Consider the following 22527-nt stretch of genomic DNA (forward strand, 5'->3'; position numbering starts at 1 on the left):
GTCAAGACACGACTGAGTATGCACACACAAATATATACACAAACACACCATGTACTATACAAAGAAACAACTGAGAGAAATCTAAAGATCTGAGAAACTCAGCCATGGAAATATATGAGGATCCCCCTGGAGTACATGCAGAATTTGTAAGACACCTATTCCACAGGAGGATTTGAAAGAATGCCCATATATCCCACCCAGCATTTCAACAAGGTAAAGTAATGACTTTATATATTTTTAATAAATAGCAAATAATCTATAATATGCAAAGCAGTGCTGGGGACAGTGCTCAGGCCATACTCTAAACAGATTTAATCTGATTTCCTGATAATATCTATTTAGTACAACCGTAGCACCCAGCATCATGTTATGAATGTAGTCTTTAAATGTCTTTTTTTTCCCAAATACAAGTTTTCCTGGAACTTACAAATCAAAACGAAGATTCTCTTTTTCTTCAAAAAAGTAGTCCAGAATAAATTTTCTTACAAAATCAGGATTTAAAGTATTATCAATTACTTCAGTCCTTCCAAACTGTTGAGAAAAAAAAAAAGAAAAGAAAAAGACAGGTTAAAAGCAAGCTTTGCATGGTTAGTTATTGCAGTATAGAACTATTATTAATATATTTCCTTGAAAACACAATAAATATTCAAATGCTTGATAAAGCCCTTCAGAAAAGATTTTAAAGATCAAATCATCCCTCTTCAACACTCAGGGAATTCAGAAAATGAGCCCTGAGTTCATACAAATTTATTAGAAAAGCAGCTTCTGAAAATTCACATAACAACTGTATACTTCCTCCACTATTTCCCCACTTGAAAGCCAAATCCTTTTCCATTCAAAAGAAGCTATTTCTATCTTTAGTTTATCACGAATATTCTTCTTAACCTAGTGCATAACTAAGCCAACCAATGCATATTCTTACAACTGGAGGGTACAGTTGTAAGAATATGTGTTCATATTCAGCTCATAATCAAGTAGTCTTCTACATAGGATAGTTTCTTAGCTATGTTCTGGGAAGAACTTTCTTATAATATATTACACACTTCAGTCATTTTGTTTTTGTTTTCTTCTCTTTTAATTCTTAAAGTATCTAGACAGTCAAAATGAGACCTATGCTTCTTGCATGTTTTTAAGCTACTGTACTATTTTTGCTTAAGAAAAATAAGTTTTTCATCTTAGGGGAAATGGAAACCAATAAATAAAACTCCATATCTAGTACTCTTTCCTTGCAATGTGAAGGAAGGTCATCTGCACTGCTTTTAAAGATCATCAAAAATACAAATCTCATATCTGTTTTTTTGTATTTGGCTTTCCTTCTTCCCCTTCTAAAGAATTCTAAAGAGGGAATCTTAACCTTTAGTTCTGAACAATATTATCAGTTCACTTCAGTTCAGTTAAGTGGTTCAGTCATGTCCAAAACTTTGTGATCCCATGGACTGCAGCACACCAGACTTCCCTGTCCATCACCAATTTCTCGAAGCTTGCTCAAACTCATATCCATCCAGTCAGTGATGCCATCCAACCATCTCATCCTCTGTCGTCCCCTTCTCCTTCTGCCTTCAATCTTTTCCAGCATCAGGGTCTTTCCCAATGAGTCATTTATTTGCATCTTGAGAACCACATCAAAATATTATGCATGCTGTCTTATCAGAGAACTTACTAAAGTTCAAAGAAAAACTTTTTATTAGGAATAATAAAACAACTAGAATCTGCCTGCGAATGCAAAAGATGCAGGTTCAGTCCCTGGGCCGGAAATCCCAGGGAGAAGACTGAATCCCACGTTCAACCCCCTGGAGAAGAAAATGGCAACCCACTCCAGTAGAATACTGTCTGGGAAATCCCATGGACAGAAGACCCTGGTAGGCTACAGTCATAGGATCACAAAAGAGTCCAGCACAACTTAGTGACTAAACAACAAGAAAATTATCAATCCATCATAAAGTAAAGGTCATGAGTTTATCACATAAATTGTGATAATAAAACTATGATAGAAAATATTGATGACAAAGATTCATTATGGCTATTACTGACTATCCAAAAAAGAACTAGGTTGCAGAAGCTTATGCATTGGGCAATGTTTTATATCTTGGACCAAAATCATAAAGGCAAATCATAACCCAGGTAACTAATTCAACATTTCAAAAATATTAAACATTTATCTGAACAATAATAGTAATTACAGTCACCATTTATTAAGTAGTCTACTTTGTTCTTCCCTGGTGGCTCAGACGGTAATCTGCCTACCAGTGTGAGAGATGTAAGAGACATAGGTTTGATCCCTGGTTTGGGAAGATGCCCTGGATACTGGAATGGCAACTGTATTGCTGATGCTACTCACAGTGCCAATTGTCTTGCTGTTCACACTGTCTGTACTGTTGGCTGAACCCACGGCAGACAAAGCACAAAGTAAAAGGCTGGAAGAAGACCTGAGGAGAGGTAGGAACTGCAGACACATTTATTCTCTCCTGGCTGACACAGAAGACAAAGCAGCAGCCACAGAATAACCTAACACAACACAAACCTCTCTCCTGGCTGGCACAGAGGCCATAACAGCATTCACTCCTGGCTAAAGCAGCAGCTGTAGCAGAAGACACACTGCATTCTCTCTTCTCATGGCTGACTCAGCAGACACAGCTGTGAGGCAGCAGTAATGCCCGCTGCTTTTTAGGTGGAGCTCATATATCGGTGTGCATATATTACAGCTCAGAGTAGCCTGTGACCAAACAAGTACCTCATGTTGCACATGTGCAGTGCTACAAATGACCTCAGCTGTTACACAGTATTTACAAAATGTGAGGTGAGTGAGCCTGAACAGCCATCTTGGCTAATTTGCTCTCTCCCCACAGCAACCTCTTGCAGTTTTCTTGCCTGAAATTCCCATTGACAGACTATGGTCCATGGGGTCACAAAGAATCAGACACAATTGAGAGACTAACACTTTCACTTTCACTTACTTTGTTCTAAGCACTTGTCACACATTACTTTAAATCTTTATCATAACTCCATAAGGTAGGTATTAGTATTCTTGTTTAAAGATGAGAAAATTGATGTATAGTGTCCCAACTTAATCCACTTTGGTTACAAAATCTACTTTCATTCTTTCTAGGACTCTTCTCTATTTCAGCATAGAATATGTTAGGCCCTGGGAAGATTCAAAAATAAGCCTATCCTTGGTCATTAATTTTAAAGAAATGGGAAAAAGGACATGTACCAAATAACCCAGGAGAACCCACGCACCCAACAAAAGCAGTGCAGAGGTCAAGAAGTAAAAATCTGAATCAGACAGAATCAGGGCCCTCCCAGTCTTTGTCTTGCCAGGAGGCAAGATGGTCCTCAGACCAAAGCAAAACGTATCAAATGAGCAAATGTATAACAGTCTCAAAGAGAAACTCAGCCAGTACCCATATTCGTCAGCACTCCAATCCTTCTTGTGGATTTCAACACAAACCCTCACTCAGAAGGAAGACGATAGAGTGGAATTCTCATGGTAAGACTTACTGAGTTGCATGTAAGCCAGCAATTTGGGCCTCAGTTCAGTTCAGTTCAGTCGCTCAGTTGTGTCTGACTCTTTCCAACCCATGGATCAAAGCACACCAGGCTACTCTGTCCATCACCAACTCCCAGACCTTGCTCAAACTCATGTCCATCGAGTAATGCCATCCAACCATCTCTTTCTCTGTCATCCCCTTCTCCTCACACCTTCAATCTTTCCCAGCATCAGGGTCTTTTCCAATGAGACAGTTTTTCACATCAGGTGGCCAAAGTATTGGAACTTCAATTTCAGCATCAGTCCTTCCAATGAATATCCAGGACTGGTTTCCTTTAGGATTGATTGGTTTCATCTGCTTATAGTCCAAGGGACTCCTGTGTCTTCTTCAACACCACAGTTCAAAAGCATTAAGTCTTCAGCACTCAGCTTTCTTTATGGTCCAACTCTCACATCCATACATGACTACTAGAAAAACCATAGCTTGAACTAGATAGACTTTTGTTGCCAAAGTCAAGCCTCTGCTTCTGCTTTTTAATATCTTGTTTAAGTTGGTCATAGCTTTTCTGCCACAGAGCAATCATCTTTTAATTCAATGGCAGCAGTCACCTTCTGCAGTGATTTTGGAGCCCAAGAAAATAAGGTCTGTCACTCTTTTCATTGTTTCCCCATCTATTTGCCATGAAGTGATGGGACAGATGCCATGATCTTAGGTTTTTGAATATTGAGTTTTAAGCCAACTTTTTCACTCTCCTCTTTCACTTTCATCAAGAGACTCTTCAGTTTCTTTTTGCTTTCTGATATAAAGGTGGTACTACAATGCGGGAGACCCAGGTTCGATCCCTGGGTTGGGAAGATCCCTTGGAGAAGGAAATGGCAACCCACTCCAGTATTCTTGCCTGGAAAATCCCATGGATGGAGGAGCCCCGTTGGCTACTGCCCATGGGGTCGCAAAGAGTCGGACACAACTGAGCGACTTCACTATCACTATCTATCACTATCATCTGCATATCTGAGGTTATTTATATTTCTCCCAGCAATCTTGATTCCAGCTTGTGCTTCATCCAGCCCAGCATTTCACATATGAAAGTTGTTATATAAGTTAAACTTATATAAGTTTATGCATATAAGTTAAATAAATAGGGTGACAATATACAGCCTTGACATACTTCTTTCCAAATTTAGAACCAGTCTGTTGCTCAGTGTCTGGTTCTAACTGTTGCTTCTTGACCTGCATACAGATTTCTCAGGAGGCAGGTAAGGTGGTCTGGTATGCCCATCTCTTGAAGAATTTTCCACAGTTTGTTGTGATCCACACAGTCAAAGGCTTTGGCATAGTCCATAGTTCATAAAGTAGATATTTTTCTGGGACTTTCTTGCTTTTTTCGATGATCCAACAGATGTTGGCAATTTGATCTCTGGTTCCTGTGCCTTTTCTAAATTCAGCTTGAATATCTGGAAGAAGGGCCTCTGAGCCATTAAAACAAGTCTGTCTTAAGGGACAATGGCTTTTCAGCAATATGGGTGGCTAAGGATACTCTGCTATCTCAACAGAAGATTAACATGAAGCCATTAAAGTTTTAGCTAAGCATCTATTAAATATGAACATCTAATATGCCTCCTGACACATAGCCCTGAAATTGCTTTTAACAGTGTCACCAGTGACCTTCATATTGCTAAATTAAGTGGTCACATTTCAGCTTTCATTATATCAGACTATCAGTAGCATTGAACAGAGTTGCCCATTTCCTCCTTTTTGAAGCAGCCTCTTCCGATTCTTTGACACCACATTCCCCGGTTTTTCTCTTCTTCTTAGATTCTCAGATATGCAACCTCTCATCAGTACAATTCCAGGCCTTCTTCATCTGCCTATATTCACTCTTCTATTAGATTACTTACTCTGTTCTTTGGCTTTAAATCCCATCTACATGATGATAAATCCCAAATGTGTATCATCAACTCAGATTTGCCTCTAAGTAAAGATGTACGGGTCATAGCAGGGAGTCTGACAAAAAGTGATCCATTGGAGAAGGGAATGGCAAACCACTGCAGTATACTAACCATGAGAAACAGATGAACTGTATAAAAAGGCTAAAAGATATGACATTAAAAGATGAGTCCCCCAGGTTGGAAGGTGTCCAATATGCTGCTGGGAAAGAGCAGAGAACAACAACTAATAGTTCCAGAAAGAATGAAGTGGCAAGGCCAAAGCAGAAATGACCCTCAGTTTTGGATGTGCTTAGTGATGAAAGTAAAATCCAATGCTGAAAAGAAGAGTTTTCCATAGGAACTTGGAATGTTAGGATCATGAATCAAGGTAAATTGGATGAGGTTAAGCAGGAGATGGCAAGTGTAAATAAACATCAACATATTAGGAATCAGTGAACTAAAATAGATGGGAATAGGTGAATTTAATTCAGATGACTATTATATCTAATACTATGGGCAAGAATCCCTTAGAAGAAATGCAGTAGCCCTCATAATCAACAAAAGAGTCTGAAATGCAGTACTTGTGTGCAACCTTAAAAGTGACAGAATGATCTCAGTTCGTTTCCAGAGCAACCCATTCAACATCACAGTAATGCAACTCTATGCCCCAACCATGGATGTAGAAGAAGCTGAAGTTGATAAGTTCTATGAAAACCTAGAAGATCTCCTGGAACTAATAGCAAAAAAAAAAACATGTGTTATTCATCATAGGGGACTGGAAGGCAAAAGTAGGAAGTCAAGAGATTCGTGGAGTAACAGGCAAGTTTGGCCTCAAAGTACAACATGATGCAGGGCAAAAGCTAACAGAATTCTGCCACGAGAACATGCTGTTCATAGCAGACATCCTTTTTCAACAATACAAGAGATGACTTTACACATGGATTTCACCAAAAGGTCATATCAAAATCAGATTGATTACATTCTGTGTAGACAAAGATGGAGAAGCGGTATACAGTCAGCAGAAACAAGACCCGGAGCTGGCTGTGGGTCAGATCATCATCACAGCAAAAATCAGGCTTAAACTGAAGAAAGCAGGGAAAACCACTAGGCTAGTCAGACATGACTTAAATGAAATCCCCTATAAATATACAGTGGAGATGACAAATAGAATCAAGGGATTAGATCTAGTAAACAGAGTGCCTGCAGAACTAAGGACAGAGGTCCGTCATACTGTAGAGGAGGCAGCGAACACACCATCCCAAAGGAAAAGAAATGCAAGAAGACAAAGCGGTTGTCTGACAAAGAAGGCAAACTTGTTGTCTTTACAAAGAGTGGAGGAAAGAAGCAAAAAGCAAGGGAGAAAGGGAAAGGTACACTCACTAAATGCAGAGTTCCACAGAATAGCAAGGAGAGACAATGCCTTCTTCAATGAACTATGCAAAGAAACAGAGAAAAACTAAAGAAAGGGTAAGACTAGTAATATCTTCAAGGAAACTGGAAAAATCAAAGGAATATTTCATGCAAAGATGGGCACAATAAAGGACAGAAACAGTTAAGACCTAACAGAAGCAGAAGAGATGAAGATGAGATGGAAAGGATACACAGAACTGCACAAAAAGGACCTCAATGACCCAGATAACCACAATGGTGATCTCTCACTCAGAGCCATTCTGGAGTGTGAAGTCAAGTGGCTGTGAGGAAGCACTACTGCCAATAAAGCTAGTGGAGGTGATGGAACTCCAGCTGAGCTATTTAAAATCTTAAAAGATGATGCTATTAAAGCACTGCACTCAATATGTTAGCAAATTGGAAAACCCAGCAGTGGCCACAGGAGTGGAAGAGTTCAATCTTCATCCCAATTCCCAAGAAGGGCAGTACTAAAGAATGTCCAAACCACTGGACAATTGTATTCATCTCCAAGGCTACTAAGGTTATGCTCAAAATCCTCCAAGCTAGGCTTCAGCATTACATGAACTGAGAACTTTCAGACATTCAAGCTGGGTTTAGAAAAAGCAGAGAAACTAGAGAGAAAATTGCTAACATTTGCTGGGTCATACAAAGCAAGGGAATTCCAGAAAAACATCTACCTCTGTTTCATTGACTACACTAGAGCCTTGACCGTGTGGATCATAACAAACTGTGGAAATCTCTTAAAGAGATGGGAATATCAGACGATCTTACCTCTTTTCCTGAGAAACTTGTATGTCGTTAAAGAAGCAACAGTTAGAACCCTGTACGGAACAACTGACTGGCTAAGGACTGAGAAAGGAATATGACAAGGCTGTTTATTGTCACTTTGTTTAGATATCTTATATGCAGAGCACATCATGCAAAAATGCCAGGCTGGATGAAGTAGAAGCTGGAATCAAGATTGCAGGGAGAAATATCAACAACCTCAGACATGCAGATGATACCACTCTAATGGCAGAAAGCAAAGAGGAACTAAAGAGCCTCTTTATGAAGGTGAAGGAGAAGAGTAAAAAAGCTGGCTTAAAACTCAATATTAAAAAAAAAAAAAAAACCTAAGATGATGTCATCTGGTCCCATCACTTCATGGCAAATAGAAGGGGAAAAGGTGGAAGCAGTGACAAATTTCTTCTTCTTGGACTCTAAAATCAATGGGGATGGTGACTTGCAGCCAGGAAATTAGAAGACTGCTTCTTGGCAGGAAAACTATGACAAACCTAGACACTGTGTTTAAAAGCAGAGACATCACTTTGCTGACGAAGATCCATATAGTCAAATCTATGGTCTTTCCAATAGTCATGTACAGATGTGACAGCTGGAAAATAAAGAAGGCAGTGAAGTGAAAGTCACTCAGGTGTGTCTGACTCTTTGCGACCCTGTGTACTATATAATAGTCCATGGAATTCTCCAGGCCAGAATACTGGAGTGGATAGCCTTTCCCTTCTCCAGGTGATCTTCCCAACCCAGGGATCAAACCCAGGTTTCCCTCAGTACAGGAAGATTTTTTAACAGCTGAGCCACAAGGGAAGGACAAAAATACTGGGGTGGGTACTCTATCCCTTCTCCAGTGAATCTTCTTGACCCAAGAATCAAACAGGGGTCTCCTGCACTGCAGGTGAATTCTTTACCAACTGCACTATCAGGGAAGCCAAAGAAGGCAGAACACTGAAGAACTGATGCTTTTGAACTGTGATTCTGGAAAAGACTCTTGAGAATCCCTTGGAAAGCAAGGAGATCAAACAAGTTAATCCTAAAGGAAAGCAACCCCGAATACTCTTTCTTAGAACTGATGTTGAAGCTGAAGCTCTAATACTTTGGCCACCTATGTGAACAGCAGACTCATTAGAAAAGACCATGATGCTGGGAAAGATTGAAGGCAGAAAGAGAAGAGGGTGACAGAGGATGAGATGGTTGGATGGAATCACAGATTCAAGGGACATGAACTTGGGCAAACTCCAGGAGGTGGTGAAGGACAGGGAAGCCTGGCATGCTGCAGTCTATGGGGTCACAACATGATATCGTGGCTGAACAACAACAAAGACTCATGCATACAACTAACTTGTTGACTTATACCTGTGGTTTTCTTATGGGGTCCTTACAATTAACATTTAAACTGAAATATTTATTTTATACCACAGCTACCATCCCAGTGCTTTCTGACATAGGGTGGTGTCATCGGCACATCTTAGGTTACTGGTATTTTCCCCGGAATTCTTGATTCCAGCTTGTGCTTCATCCAGCCCGGCATTTTGCATGATGTACTCTGCATATAAGTTAAATAAGCAGAGTGAAAATATACAGCCTTGACATACTCTTTTCCAAATTTGGAACCAGTCCATTGTTCTATGTCCTGTTCTAACTGTTGCTTCTTGACATATAGATTTCTCAGGAGGCAGGTAAGATAGTCTGGTATTCCCATCTCTTTAAGAATTTTCCAATACAATCCCAAAGAAAGGCAATGACAAAGAATGTTAGGCATTCCAATCCCAAAGAAAGGCAATGTCAAAAGAATGCTCAAACTACTGTACAATTGCACTCACCTCACACACTAGCACAGTAATGCTTTAAATTCTTCAAGCCAGGCTTCAACAGTTTGTGAACCATGAACTTCCAGATGTTCAATCTGGATTTTAAAAAGGCAGAGGAACCAGAGACCAAAATGCCAATATCCATTGCATCATCAAAAAAGCCAGAGAGTTCCAAGAAAACATCTACTTCTGCTTTATTGAGTACACCAAAGACTTTAACTGTGTGGATCACAGTAAACTGTGGAAAATTATGACACCACTCTTATGGCAGAAAGCGAAGAAGAACTAAAGAGCATCTTGATGAAAGTGAAATAAGAAAGTGAAAAAATTGGCTTAAAACTCAACATTCAAAAAACTAAGATCATGGCCTCCGGTCCCATCATTTCATGGCAATTAGATGGGGAAATGGTGGAAACAGTAACTTTATTTTTGGGGCTCCATAATCACTGCAAATGGTGACTGGAATCATGAAATTAAAAGACGCTTGCTCATTGGAAGAACAGTTATGACTAACCTAGACAGCATATTAAGAAGCAAAGACATTACTTTACCAACAAAGGTCCATCTAGTCAAGGCAATGGTTTTTCCAGTAGTCATGTATGGATGGGATAGTTGGACTATAAAGAAAGCTGAGTGCTGAAGAGTTGATGCATTTGAACTGTTATGTTGGAAAAGACTCTTGAGAGTTCCTTGGACTGCAAGGAGATCCAACCAGTCCATCCTAGAGGAAATCAGTCCTGAATATTCATTGGAAGAACTGATTCTAAGGCTGAAACTCCAATACTTTGCCCACCTGATGCAAAGAACTGACTCATTGGAAAAGACCCTGATTCTGAGAGAGACTGCAGATGGGAGGGGAAGGGGATGACAGAGGATGAGATGGTTGAATGGCATTACTGACTCGATGGACATGAGTTTGAGCAAGCTCTGGGAGTTGATGATAGACAGGGAAGCTGGAGTGCTTCTGTCTACGAGGTCACAAAGAGTCAGACACGACTGAGTGACTGAAATGAACTGAAGAATTTTCCAGTTTGCTGTGACCGCACAGTCTAAGGCTTTCATGTAGTCAATAAAGCAGAAATAGATGTGGGGTGGGTTTTTTTTTTTTTTCCCCAGAATTCTCTTGCTTTTTCTATGATCTAATGTATGTTGGCAATTTGATCTCTTGTTTCTCTGCCTTTTCTAAATCCAGCTTGAACATCTGGAAGTTCTCCGTTCACATACTGTTGAAGCCAGCTTAGAGAATTTTGAGCATTATTTTGATAGCGTGTGAGATGAGTGCAATTGTGCAGTAGTTTGAACATTCTTTGGCATTGCCTTTCTTTGGGATTGGAATGAAAACTGCCTTTTTACAGTCCTGTGGCCACTGCAGAGTTTTCCACATTTGCTGGAATATTGAGTGCAGCACTCTCAGAGCATATATTTTAGGATTAGAAATAGTTCAGCTGGAATATCATCACCTCCACTAACTTTGTTCATAGTGATGCTTCCTCAGGCCCACTTGACTTCACATTCCAGGATGTCTGGCTCTAATTGAGTGATCACCCCATCATGGTTATCTGGGTCATTATGATCTTTTTTTGTATAGTTTTGTGTATTCTTGCCACCGCTTCTTAATATCTTCTGCTTCTGTTAGGTCCATAACATTTCTATCCTTTATTGTGCCTGTCTTTGCATGAAATTTTTCCTTGGTATCTCTAATTTTTGTGAAGAGATCTCTAGTCTTTTCCATTCTATTTCTTTGCATTGTTCACTTAGCAAGGCTTTCTTTCCTTTTCTTTCTATTCTTCAGAATTCCTTATCAGATGTATATATCTTTCCTTTTCTCCCTTGCCTTTTACTTCTCTTCTTTTCTCAGCTATTTATAAGGCCTCCTCCAACAACCATTTTGCCTTTTTGCATTTTTTCTTCTTGGGGATGGTTTTGATCACTACCTCCTGTACAATGTCATGAACTTTTGTCCATAGTTCTTCAGGCAATCTGTCTATCAGATCTAATCCCTTGCATCTGTTTGTCACTTTCACTGTATAATTGTAAGGAATTTGATTCAGGTCGTACCTGAATGGCCTAGTGGTTTTCCCTATTTTTTTCAATTTAGGTCTGAATTTGGCAATAAGGAGTTCATGATCTGAACCACAGTCAGATCCTGGTCTTGTTTTTGCTGAATGTATAGAGCCTCTCCATTTTGGGCCGCAAAGAATGTAATCAATCTGATTTTATATTGACTATCCGGTGATGTCCATGTGTAGAGTCTTCTCTTGTGTTTTTGAAGACAGTGTTTGCTATGACCAGTGTGTTCTCTTGGCTGTTAGCCTTTGCCCTGCTTCATTCTGTACTTTAGGGCCAAATTTGCCTGTTACTCCAGGTATCTTCTAACTTCCTACTTTTGCATTCCAGTCTCTGATGATGAAAAGAACTTTTTTTTTTTTTTTTGATGTTAGATCTAGAAGATATTATAGGTCATTATGGAACCATTTGACTTCAGCTTCTTTGGCATTAGTGGTTGGGGCATAGACTTGGATTACTGTGGTACTGAATGGGTTGTCTTGGAAATGAACAGAGATTATTCTATCATTTTTGAGACTGTACCCAAGTACTGGATTTTGAACTCTTTTGTTTACTGTGAGTGCTACTCCTTTTCTTCTAAGTGATTCTTGCCCACAGTAGTGGATGTAATGTCATCCTAATTAAATTCACCCAATCCAGTCCATTTTAATTCACTGATTCCTAAAATTTCAATGTTCACTCTTGCCAACTCCTGTCTGACCACTTCCAATTTACCTTGATTCATGAACCTAACATTCCATTTTCCTATGCAATATTGTTCTTTAAAACCACATCAGACTTTACTTCCATCTCCAATCCATCTCCACATCCACAACTGGGCATTGTTTTCACTTTGGTTCTGTCTCTTCATTCTTTCTGGAGTTATTTCTCTACTCTTTCCCAGTATATATTGGGCACCTACCAACCTGGGGAGTCAGGGTGATATCATTCTGCCTTTTCATACTGTTCATGGGATTCTCAAGGGAAGAAGACTGAAGTAGTTTGGCATTCCCTTCTCGAGTGGACCACATTTTGTCAGAACTCTCCAGCATGACCCATCTGTCTTGGGTGGCCCTACATGGCATAGCTCATAGTTTCATTTGAATTAGACATGGCTGTGATCCATGCGATCAGTTTGGTTAGTTTTCCGTGATTATGGTTTTCATTCTCTCTGCCCTCTAAGAAATAAGGATAAGAGGTTTGTGGAAGCTTCCTCATAAAAAGTGCAAACTGGCATAATAAGAAATTTACAGATAAATTATGATAGTTCATCTCATAGAAAAAATGTTAATTTTTACCAGAGGGTGGAATTATTAACTATCAACCAAGTGATTAATCTTCTTGACTTAAATAAAATTTGTGTTGTTGTTGTTGTTTTGCCCAGTTGCTAAGTCATGTCTGATTCTTTGCAACCCGTATGGACTGCAGCATACCAGGCTTCCCTGTCTTTCACTATCTCCTGAAGTTTGCTCAAACTCAAGTTTAGGTCTTAGCTGCTACCTTAAATCATAAAATAAAATTTTCATAATTCTTTGGAAAATGCACAGTTGCATATTATTCTGTGCAGGCTGTTGGGGTCCTTTAATGGACCAGGACCTGGTGGTCCAGAGGCAATGATAAGAAAGTGAAAGACAGAAAGAGGCTGATACTCCCTGGTTTAGGCAGAAAACCAATAACGTCCTTGACGCAGGACTTGCATCTCTAACAAAGGCACCGGGCGCCGTCTCGAGAGAGTCTTAGAAGCCCGGGCAGGAGAGTGAGCAAGAGAACACACTGGTCATAGCAAACACTGTCTTCAAAAACACAAGAGAAGACTCTACACATGGACATCACCGGATAGTCAATATAAACTGCGCTCTAAGGAATCAGCCGAAGAGAGAGAGAAAGAGAAAGAAAGAAAGAAAGAAAGAAAGAAAGAAAGAAAGACACGGGGACCCAAGCTCTGATGTAGCAAAGGTGTTTTCATGATTTTTCTAAGATTATATATAAGCTGTGGTACAAGAAGTTTCTTATGACTATGATAAAGATCAGAAAACCAAGCATATAGGAACCGTTACCAAGGGAACAAGGGATTAATAATGGTCACAAGGTCAGAAGACCATCCATATCTCAAGAAAGGGGATGGAGACTAAGCAGTTTTGTCATAAAGAGAATGTTTACTAAAGGAGACTCAAGACTGTCTCACACAACGACCTTGGTTCCTGGGAGCAGTGTGCTGCTCCGCTTGAAAAGAAACAAAGGACTTGTGAGAAACAGCATGTAGGAATCCTCCTGTTAAACACTCCCCAACAGCAGGCCACAAAGAGTTACAATTTTGAGGAAAGAGAAATATTAATATTTGGTAATTGTATACACCCAGAAATAGCTGCTTAAAAAAAATTGCAACCAGTATCCTAAAACATCTTTTTCTGAATATCAACAATACTGAATTTTTAGAAGTACCTACACATGACTGAGCAACTGAACTGAACTGAACACACCTGATTACAATAATCTCTGGCACAAGGAACATATATAAATATGTGGACAGGAGAATGCTTTAACATAATTACACAGCATTAAATATCCTTATCTCATAAATAGAAAACTGTTAGAAAAAAATTTTTTCTCCACAAATGTGAAAGTTTAAAGTTATTTGAGAAAGTATGTAAACTGTTAATTTTATTAGAAAACAAAACACTGTTGTAAAACTTTACACAAAAAAATAAAATACAATTCACAATCAAGTCATTGGAAGTTTTCCTTTGTTTTATACTTGAGCTAACTGGATAAATACCTGTTTTTTCCCTGTAGGAATAAATCTTGCTGAAAATAACAGAATGGAAATAGTCTTGATTTTTAAATCAACTAATTGTTAAACTGCTCCACAAGAGCTACACTGGAAAGAACATTCATCTGTTGATGGCACCAAGCAAATGAACTCTGTTATGAGAAAAATGTTCATGAAGGTTTAATATATTGTGAAAGGCAAGAACAATCACTCTATCTCACATTCATTTGTCTAAATGAAAATCATGAAGAAAAAGAGCTCATGTGGACTACAGCACATTCTTTATATCAGTTATTAAATTAGAATTAAACCTGAGTAGCAGTGATATGGACTGAAGCCTACCAGGAGGAGCCTGGTAGGCTGCAGTCCATGGGGTCGCAAAGAGTTGGACACGACTGAGCGTCTTCACTTTCACTTTTCACTTTCATGCATTGGAGAAGGAAATGGCAACCCACTCCAGTGTTCTTGCCTGGAGAATCCCAGGGACGGGGGAGCCTCGTGGGCTTCCGTCTGTGGGGTCACACAGAGTCAGACACGACTGAAACGACTTAGCAGCAGCAGCAGTGATATACAGAGGAGACTCTCCAGGGATTAGACAAGATTAGATAAACTGAATACTGCAGACATAATATTAAGATAAATTTAGGTAAAAAAAAAAGTTTCAGTTTAGGATGATACATATTTAACCTGCATAAAGGATGCCAAGTGTAAGGATGTGCAAGTGCATTGGTTTGCACATGCAAACACACACAAATACCATGCTCACATACACACACACACATAAACAACCAAAATTACAGATTTACATTGGTAAACAACTCCTACTGGGAGTTAAACAATGAGATTACCAGAGAATTCATGGATCTTTTCGTCTGAGGGTAAAACATAAGAGTACTGTCATATAACTCATTATATAAGACTATTTTTTTTTCCCAAATCAATGATTTCAAATTCACTTAATTACAAGAAGACACACAGAAAATCTGAAGATTTTGTCTAGATCTTATATCATTATATATGAATGAGATGGTTATAGATGTACATACAAATACACACACCACAAAGAGAAGTAAATTGACTTCCAATATTCTTGGTTAAGACGGAGTATTTCATATAAGGGGATTTCATTCATTTTGGGGGGGATCCTTTATTTTCAGGATGAACCTAAATCCATTACCATAAAAAAGAACACCTTGATTATATCTCTGTAATTATCACACATAAAATATAGACAAGACTAAACTCCATCAATTTTAAAAATTAAATTATAGTTATTTCACAGCTTAATTAAAACATTTAGTATTAAATCATAATTACAAAAATAACAATAGTTTAAGGAACTACTTTAACCATGCCATTGCCGGCTATTCATTCTGTGATTAGCGACAAGTTTTATCATGTGAAGATTGAAAAAAGGACTAAATTTATTCAGGAGGACTTTACTAGGAAATATGGGTTGATATCAGTGACATTTTCCTTTATGAGAGACAAACATTAACTTTTTTTTTTTGACTGGAGAAAAACCACTTTAAAATGTTGTGTTGGTTTCTGCTACACAGCAATGCATATCAGTCATAATTATATATAAACCTTCTCCTTCCTGAACTTCCTCTCTCCCAAATCCCTTCCCTCTAGGTCATGACAGAGCACCAGGCTGGGCTCCCTGTGTTACATAGCAGCTTCCTACTATGATACACATAATAGCATATATATGTCAATGCTACTTTCTCAATTCATCCCACCTCCTCCTCCTGCTGTGTCCACAAGTCTGTTCTCTGTGTCTGAGTCTCCATTCCTTCTCAACAAAATCAGTACCATTTTCCTAGATCCCATATACATGTGTTATACAATATTTTCTATTATCTTTTTGACTTACTTCACTCTGTATAACAGGCTCTAGGTTCATACATCTCACTAAAACTGATTCAAATTCATTCCTATTATGGTTGAGAAGTATTCCCTTGCATATATGTAAAATATCTTCTTTATCCATTCAACTTCTGATGGACATCTAGGTTGCTCCAATGTCCTGGCTATTGAAAATAGAGTTCTGAATATTGGCTATATATGTCTTTTTGAACTGTGGTTTTCTCAGGCTATATGTAGAGTAGTGGGATTGCTGGGGTATATGGTAGATTTCAGTTCAGTTCAGTTCAGTCGCCAGTGGTGGCTGACTCTTTGCAACCCCATGAATTGCAGCACACCAGGCTTCCCTGTCCATCACCAACTCCCGGAGTTCACTCAAACTCACATCCATCAAGTCGGTGATGCCATCCAGGTAGATTTATTCCTAGATTTTTAAGAATCTCCATACCGTTCTCTGTATCAATTTACATTCCCACCAACAGTGCAAGAGGAATCCCTTTTTTTTCCCACATCCTCTCCAGTATTTATTGTTTGTACATTTTTTGATGATGGCCATTCTGACCTCAATATAGTTTTGATTTGCATTTCTCTAGTAATGAGCAATATTGAGCATCTTTTCACATGTTTATTGGACATCTCTATGCCTTCTTTAGATAAAGGTATGCTCAGTTCTTATGCCCATTTTTTGATTGAGATATTTATTTTCTGATATTGAGTTGTATGAGCTGCTTTTTTCTTGATGAGTCTGGCTAATGGTTTCTCAGTTTTATCTTCACAAAGAACCAGCTTTTAGGTTTACTGATTGTTGCTATTGTTTCCTTCATTTTTTTTCAATTATTTCTGCTCTAATCTTTATGATAACTTTCCTTCTAGAAACTTTGTTTTTTGTTGCTGTTCTTCCTCTTCTTTTTTTTTAGTTGTTTTATGTATAAGATTAGGTTGTTTGTTTGAGATTTTTCTCATTTCTTTGAAGTGGACTTGTATTGCTATAACCTTCCCTCTTTGCATTGTTTTTATTGCACCCACATGTTTTGAGTTGTGTTTTGCTGTCATTCATTTCTAGGTATTTTTTAATTTCCTCTTTGATTTTTAAAATAATTTCTTGGTTATTTAGAGGCATATGGTTTAGCTTCCAGTTGTCTGTGTTTTTTACAGTTTTATTTCATGTAGTTGATATCTAATCTTATGTCACTGTGGTCAGAAAATGTACTTGATACAATTTTGGTATTCTTAAATTTACCAAGATATAATTTATATTCCAAGATGTGATCTATCCTGGAGAATGTTCCCTGTGCACTTGAGGGGGGAAAAAAAAAAAGGTATATTTCTACTGCTTTTGGATGGAATGTCTCATAAGTATCAATTAGGTCCATCTGCTGCAATATGTAATTTAAGGCTACTGTTTACTTATTAACTTTCTGTCCACATGATCTGTCCTTTGGTGTGAAAGTGGTGTTAAATTCCCCCACTATTACTGTGTCACTCTCAATTTCACCTTTTATAATTGTTAGCATTTGCCATATGTATTGAGGTGCTCCTATGTTGAGTGCATATATATTTATAATTTTTATGTCTTCTTCTTGGAATGATCCCTTGATCATTATTTAATGTTCTTCTTTGTCTCTTGTAATGGTCTTTATTTTAAAGTCTATTCTGTCTGATATGAATATTGCTACCCCTGCTTTCTTTTGATCTCATTCTCAGCATGAGAAGATAGCATTTCCAGCTCAAGAAGAGTTCAAAATTCAAAGTTCTAAGTTACAGTTTCTACTGGATACAGATTAACACTGGTGTAAAAAAATCACAAAATCATAAGTCAAATCATTTAAGCAGGAATAGTGGTGAGAATTACTTACAGAACTAAGGTTTAATTAGGTCTAAATCAGAGTATGCAATGGCAATATGATTTGACAATTGATATAAAATAGGATAATTCCAACTAGCAAGTGAAAATCCCTGATTATTTATGTGATAAACATCAAAGGATACTAACAGCAAAAAAAGTGCCTCCTAATGAACGTTCACACCATCAACAACAGATTTGCTAAAAGAACTGAACCTGTGTCTGATCACCCTTTTGAGTCAGTTTGTCAAACTGAAGATATGCATGCCAATTCCTTTTAAGTGTGCAAAACTAAATTATAATGTCAAGGGGTACACACTTGGATGATAAAACCATAAAGGTACATGCATTAACACATGTGTCATTATTCTTTGAAAACTGAGTGCTCTGATTAGGTGGGGCACAAGGAAGGAAATTCTGGGTGGCTGGTAAAGGTGTATTTTTGACCTTGCTAATGGTTACAAAGACGTTTGCCTTATGATAATTCATTGTGTTTTCTACTTTTTGTCTTGTTTTCTCTATTTTTATCAATAAAAAAGAGAAAAAAAAACCCACAAAATAATGATTTCCTCACTTAAAAACAGTTAAGAAAATTCACTGATAGTCTAACTGCAAAATTGTACAAACAGATATTTTAACAGGATTTCTTCATACAAGATGAAAAATGATCCTTGAAGGAAACATACAATTACATGAAGAAATGAAGAGTACCTTATAGGAAACACAGGGAAATATATATAAAATCTTAAAATCTATTGATGATTAAAAAATACTAAAATGCCTTGTGTGTTCATATTATATACAAAACTAACAATGATAAGAGAATAGGAGTTGAGATAATGAGTTAAAATGTTTTGAAGACCAAGCACTTTTGAGAATTTGTTACAAAACTAGTTTATAACAGATTCTAAAATATCCATTATATATGTTGAAATCTTTAGAGCAACTATTAAGATAATAGTTAAAGAAAGTAAAACTAACAAGGTAATAATGGAAAATATATAAAGAGATAGATAGATATGAAGAAAGGAGGACAGATGATAGATAAATATTCAAATCCACAGGAGGAAAGGAAAGATAAAGATTTAAGATATGTGAATAAAATAAAAGAAATAGTAAGATGATGTTTTACCAGATATAATTATAAATGATCTAAACACTCCCAATAAATGACAAAGATTACAAATTTAAGTTTACATTTAAGCCAAACTATCTACTGTTTTTGAGATACATGTCAAATATAAAACATGAGAAAGTCAAAAGCAAATCTATGAGGTAAGGTAAATGATATAAACATTACACAAATGCAAACAGTTTTAATTATTCACTTAATAAGCAAAGTAGAATTTAAGGCAAGAAACATTTCCAAAAAGAATAAAAACCCTGAACATCTTTTTTCAGGAAATAAGGACAAGCTAAAAGAATGACAGGGTAACTTTTACCAGACACCAAAGGTGTTCCCACTGGGCAAATTTGGAACAATTTAAGCACCCCCAAAAAATGATAGCATCATATGAAAACTAGTGAATAACAAAAGAAATCCTAAGCCCACAACTATAAAATAATTTTGTGTTAAGTTTAATGAGGAAGAAACATTCATATAATCAAAAAATCTACCCAAATATTCATCAACTACCACCTGTATATAACTACCATCTTATAACTCTTAGAATGCCCTCCCAAAACTAATATTAACTAGAAAATGAGACAGTAACTTTTTGATAGGGAAAGTTAGCATAAAACACTTTGATCAAGTGATGAAAATTAACCTAATCAGAAATGGGACAAATCAAAATTTTATGCCACCAGACACCATACAATAAGAAGAGCACAGTACCACTTCTGTGATACTCTACTCAAAAATGCATCATGAGGGGGAAAAAAAAAATCACACAAAGCCATAATAAAAGAAATTCTGAAAAGTAGCTGACATTCCATCTACAAAAGTGTCAAAAATACCAAGTTAACAAAAACTGAGAAACTATTTCAGATCAAGTAGAAAACAACAACAACAACAAAACAACAACAGAGAGGAGATGGTTATATTCAATTCTGAATGGGACCCATTTGCTAAAAGATATTATTTGGACAATTAGTGAAATTGAGTGGAGTCTTAAAATTAAATGGTAAAAATATGTCAATGCTAATTTTTTTATTATTACATTATGACTTTCTAGGAGAATACAATAGAGTAACATACTGCTTATAGCAAACAACCTCTTCCAACAACACAAAAGATCACTCTACACATGGACATCACCAGATGGTCAATACTGAAATCAGATTGATTATATTCTTTGCAGTCAAAGTAGGAGAAGCTCAATACAGTCAGCAAAAGCAAGACTGGGACCTGACTATGGCTCAGATCATGAACTCCTTATTGCAAAATTCAGACTTAAATTGAAGAAAGTAGGGAAAACCACTAGACCATTCAATGAAGTGAAGTCGCTCAGTCGTGTCCGACTCTTTGCGACCCCATGGACTGTAGCTTACCAGGGTCCTCTGTCCATGGGATTTTCCAGGCAACAGTACTGGAGTGGATTGCCATTTCTTTCTCCAGGGGATCTTCCCAACCCAGGGATCGAACCTGGGTCTCCCACATTGTAGACAGACGCTTTACCATCTGAGCCACCAGGGAAGTCCCTAGACCATTCAGGTATGACCTAAATCAAATCCCTTATGATTATACAGTGGAAGTGACAAATAGATTCAAAGGATTAGATCTGATAGATAGAATGCCTGAAGAGCTATGGATGGAGGTCGTGACATTGTACAGGAGGCAGTGATCCAGACCATTCCCAAGAAGAAAAAATGCAAAAAGGCAAAATGGTTGTCTGAGGAGGCCTTACAAATAGCTGAGAAAAGACTAGACACTAAAGGCAAAGGACAAAAGGAAAGATATACCCATCTGAATACAGAGTTCCAAAGAATAGCAAGGAGAGATAAGAAAGCCTACTTCAGGGATCAATGCAAAGAAACAGAGGAAAAAAAAATAAAATGGGAAAGACTAGAGATGTCTTCAAGAAAATTAGAGATACCAAGGGAATATTTCATGCAAAGATGGGTACCATAAAGGGCAAAAGCAGAATGGACCTAACAGAAGCAGAAGATATTAAGAAGAGGTGGCAAGAATACACAGAAGAACTATATAAAAAAGTAAATGACCCAAATAACCATGATGTTGTGATCACTCATCTAGAGCCAGGCATCCTGAAGTCTGAAATCAGGTGGGCCTTAGGAAGCATCACTACAAACAAAGCTAGTGGAGGTGATGGAATTCCAGCTGAGCTATTTCAAGTGCTAGACGATGGTGCTGTTAAGTGCTGCACTCAATATGTCAGCAAATTTGGAAAACTCAGACAGGACTGGAAAATGTTAGTCTTCATTCCAATATATCATGAATCTGTTGGACTATTCCTGAAATATATTTGTTTTAATACTGAAAATGAAGCATATAATTCACTACTTTTACAAACTAAAGAAAAATCATACGAACATCTCATAGATCCAAATATATGAAAATTTTACCCTTAGTGTCAGGAACAAGACAAGAATGCTTCCTACCTCTGCTTTAATTCAACACTGTGCAGAGGTAGTTGTCAGTACAATAAACATCATGATTAGAAAGGGGAAAAAATAAGACATTAGGTACAGATGACAGGAGTATATGAAGAAAACTTTTTTAAATTCACAAATTACTATTAGCAAGTTAAGCAAGGTGACCTCAATTATTCAAAAAATAAATAATATTTTACTTGCTACAACAATAAACAAAAGTAAAAAATGACAAGTTACATTAGAATCAAAAATATCTTAATCACTAGGGACAAATGCAATTAAAGATGTACAAGACCCTCCCACAGAAACTATAAAATATTATTCAGAAAAACTAAAGAAAATTTAAGTAAATAGAGCAATATCCATATTCATTGGTTACAAAGCATACTATTTACATACTTCAGTTCTCTGAAATTATTAACAGTCTATAATACAAACTCAAATCTCAAGTGTGTGTGTGTGTGCGCCATGTGTGTATATGCATTTATGCATGTATGTGTGTATAAACTGACAAATTCTAAAACTTTTATGGTGATGTAAAAAGCTAAGAATATCCTATGTGTTCAGAAAACTATTGTCCTGTAAGCCAAATCTGGCCTTCCACTCATTTGTAAATTAAGGTTCATTGGGGCATAGCCCTAATTAGCCATTCATATATTGTCTATGGTGCTTTTATGCTACAATAGCCCCAGAGAACATAGGGGCAACCTAGTTCCCAGTCCCTATTTGTATCTTGTTCTTTATATCTTGACCTCTGACCTAGAAAATCTTGGGAAAAAAAAAAAAGAAAATAACTACAAAATACATACAACTACTTATTAAGATAAGATAGGATAAACATAAACAGAATCCTAAACAAGGTCCTTACATATTTAGTCATTTCATTGATGTCAAATGACATAAGATTGTTCAATAAAGAAAGAAAATATCTTCAACAAATGCCCCTGGATCAAAGTAAATCTTACCTCAAATCATATGCAAAAATTAATCCCAGAGGAATCGTAGATCTAAATATGAAAGTTTAAACAATAAA

The 22527-nt window shown here is 37.3% G+C and overlaps 1 protein-coding gene across 1 annotated transcript in view; it reads right to left on the reverse strand.

Moving 5' to 3' along the window:
• The window catches only part of CPNE8 (copine 8), a 256264-nt gene that overhangs the window by 166201 nt on the left and 67536 nt on the right, over positions 1 to 22527 (reverse strand). Inside the window, exon 4 of the mRNA XM_040233468.1 lies at positions 428 to 531. Coding sequence (XP_040089402.1) covers positions 428 to 531 — 104 coding nt within the window. The remainder of the gene's footprint in view (positions 1 to 427; positions 532 to 22527) is intronic.

The sequence above is a fragment of the Oryx dammah genome, unplaced genomic scaffold (assembly GCF_014754425.2).
Source record: "Oryx dammah isolate SB20612 unplaced genomic scaffold, SCBI_Odam_1.1 HiC_scaffold_29, whole genome shotgun sequence".
In the NCBI taxonomy this organism is placed as follows: domain Eukaryota; kingdom Metazoa; phylum Chordata; class Mammalia; order Artiodactyla; family Bovidae; genus Oryx; species Oryx dammah.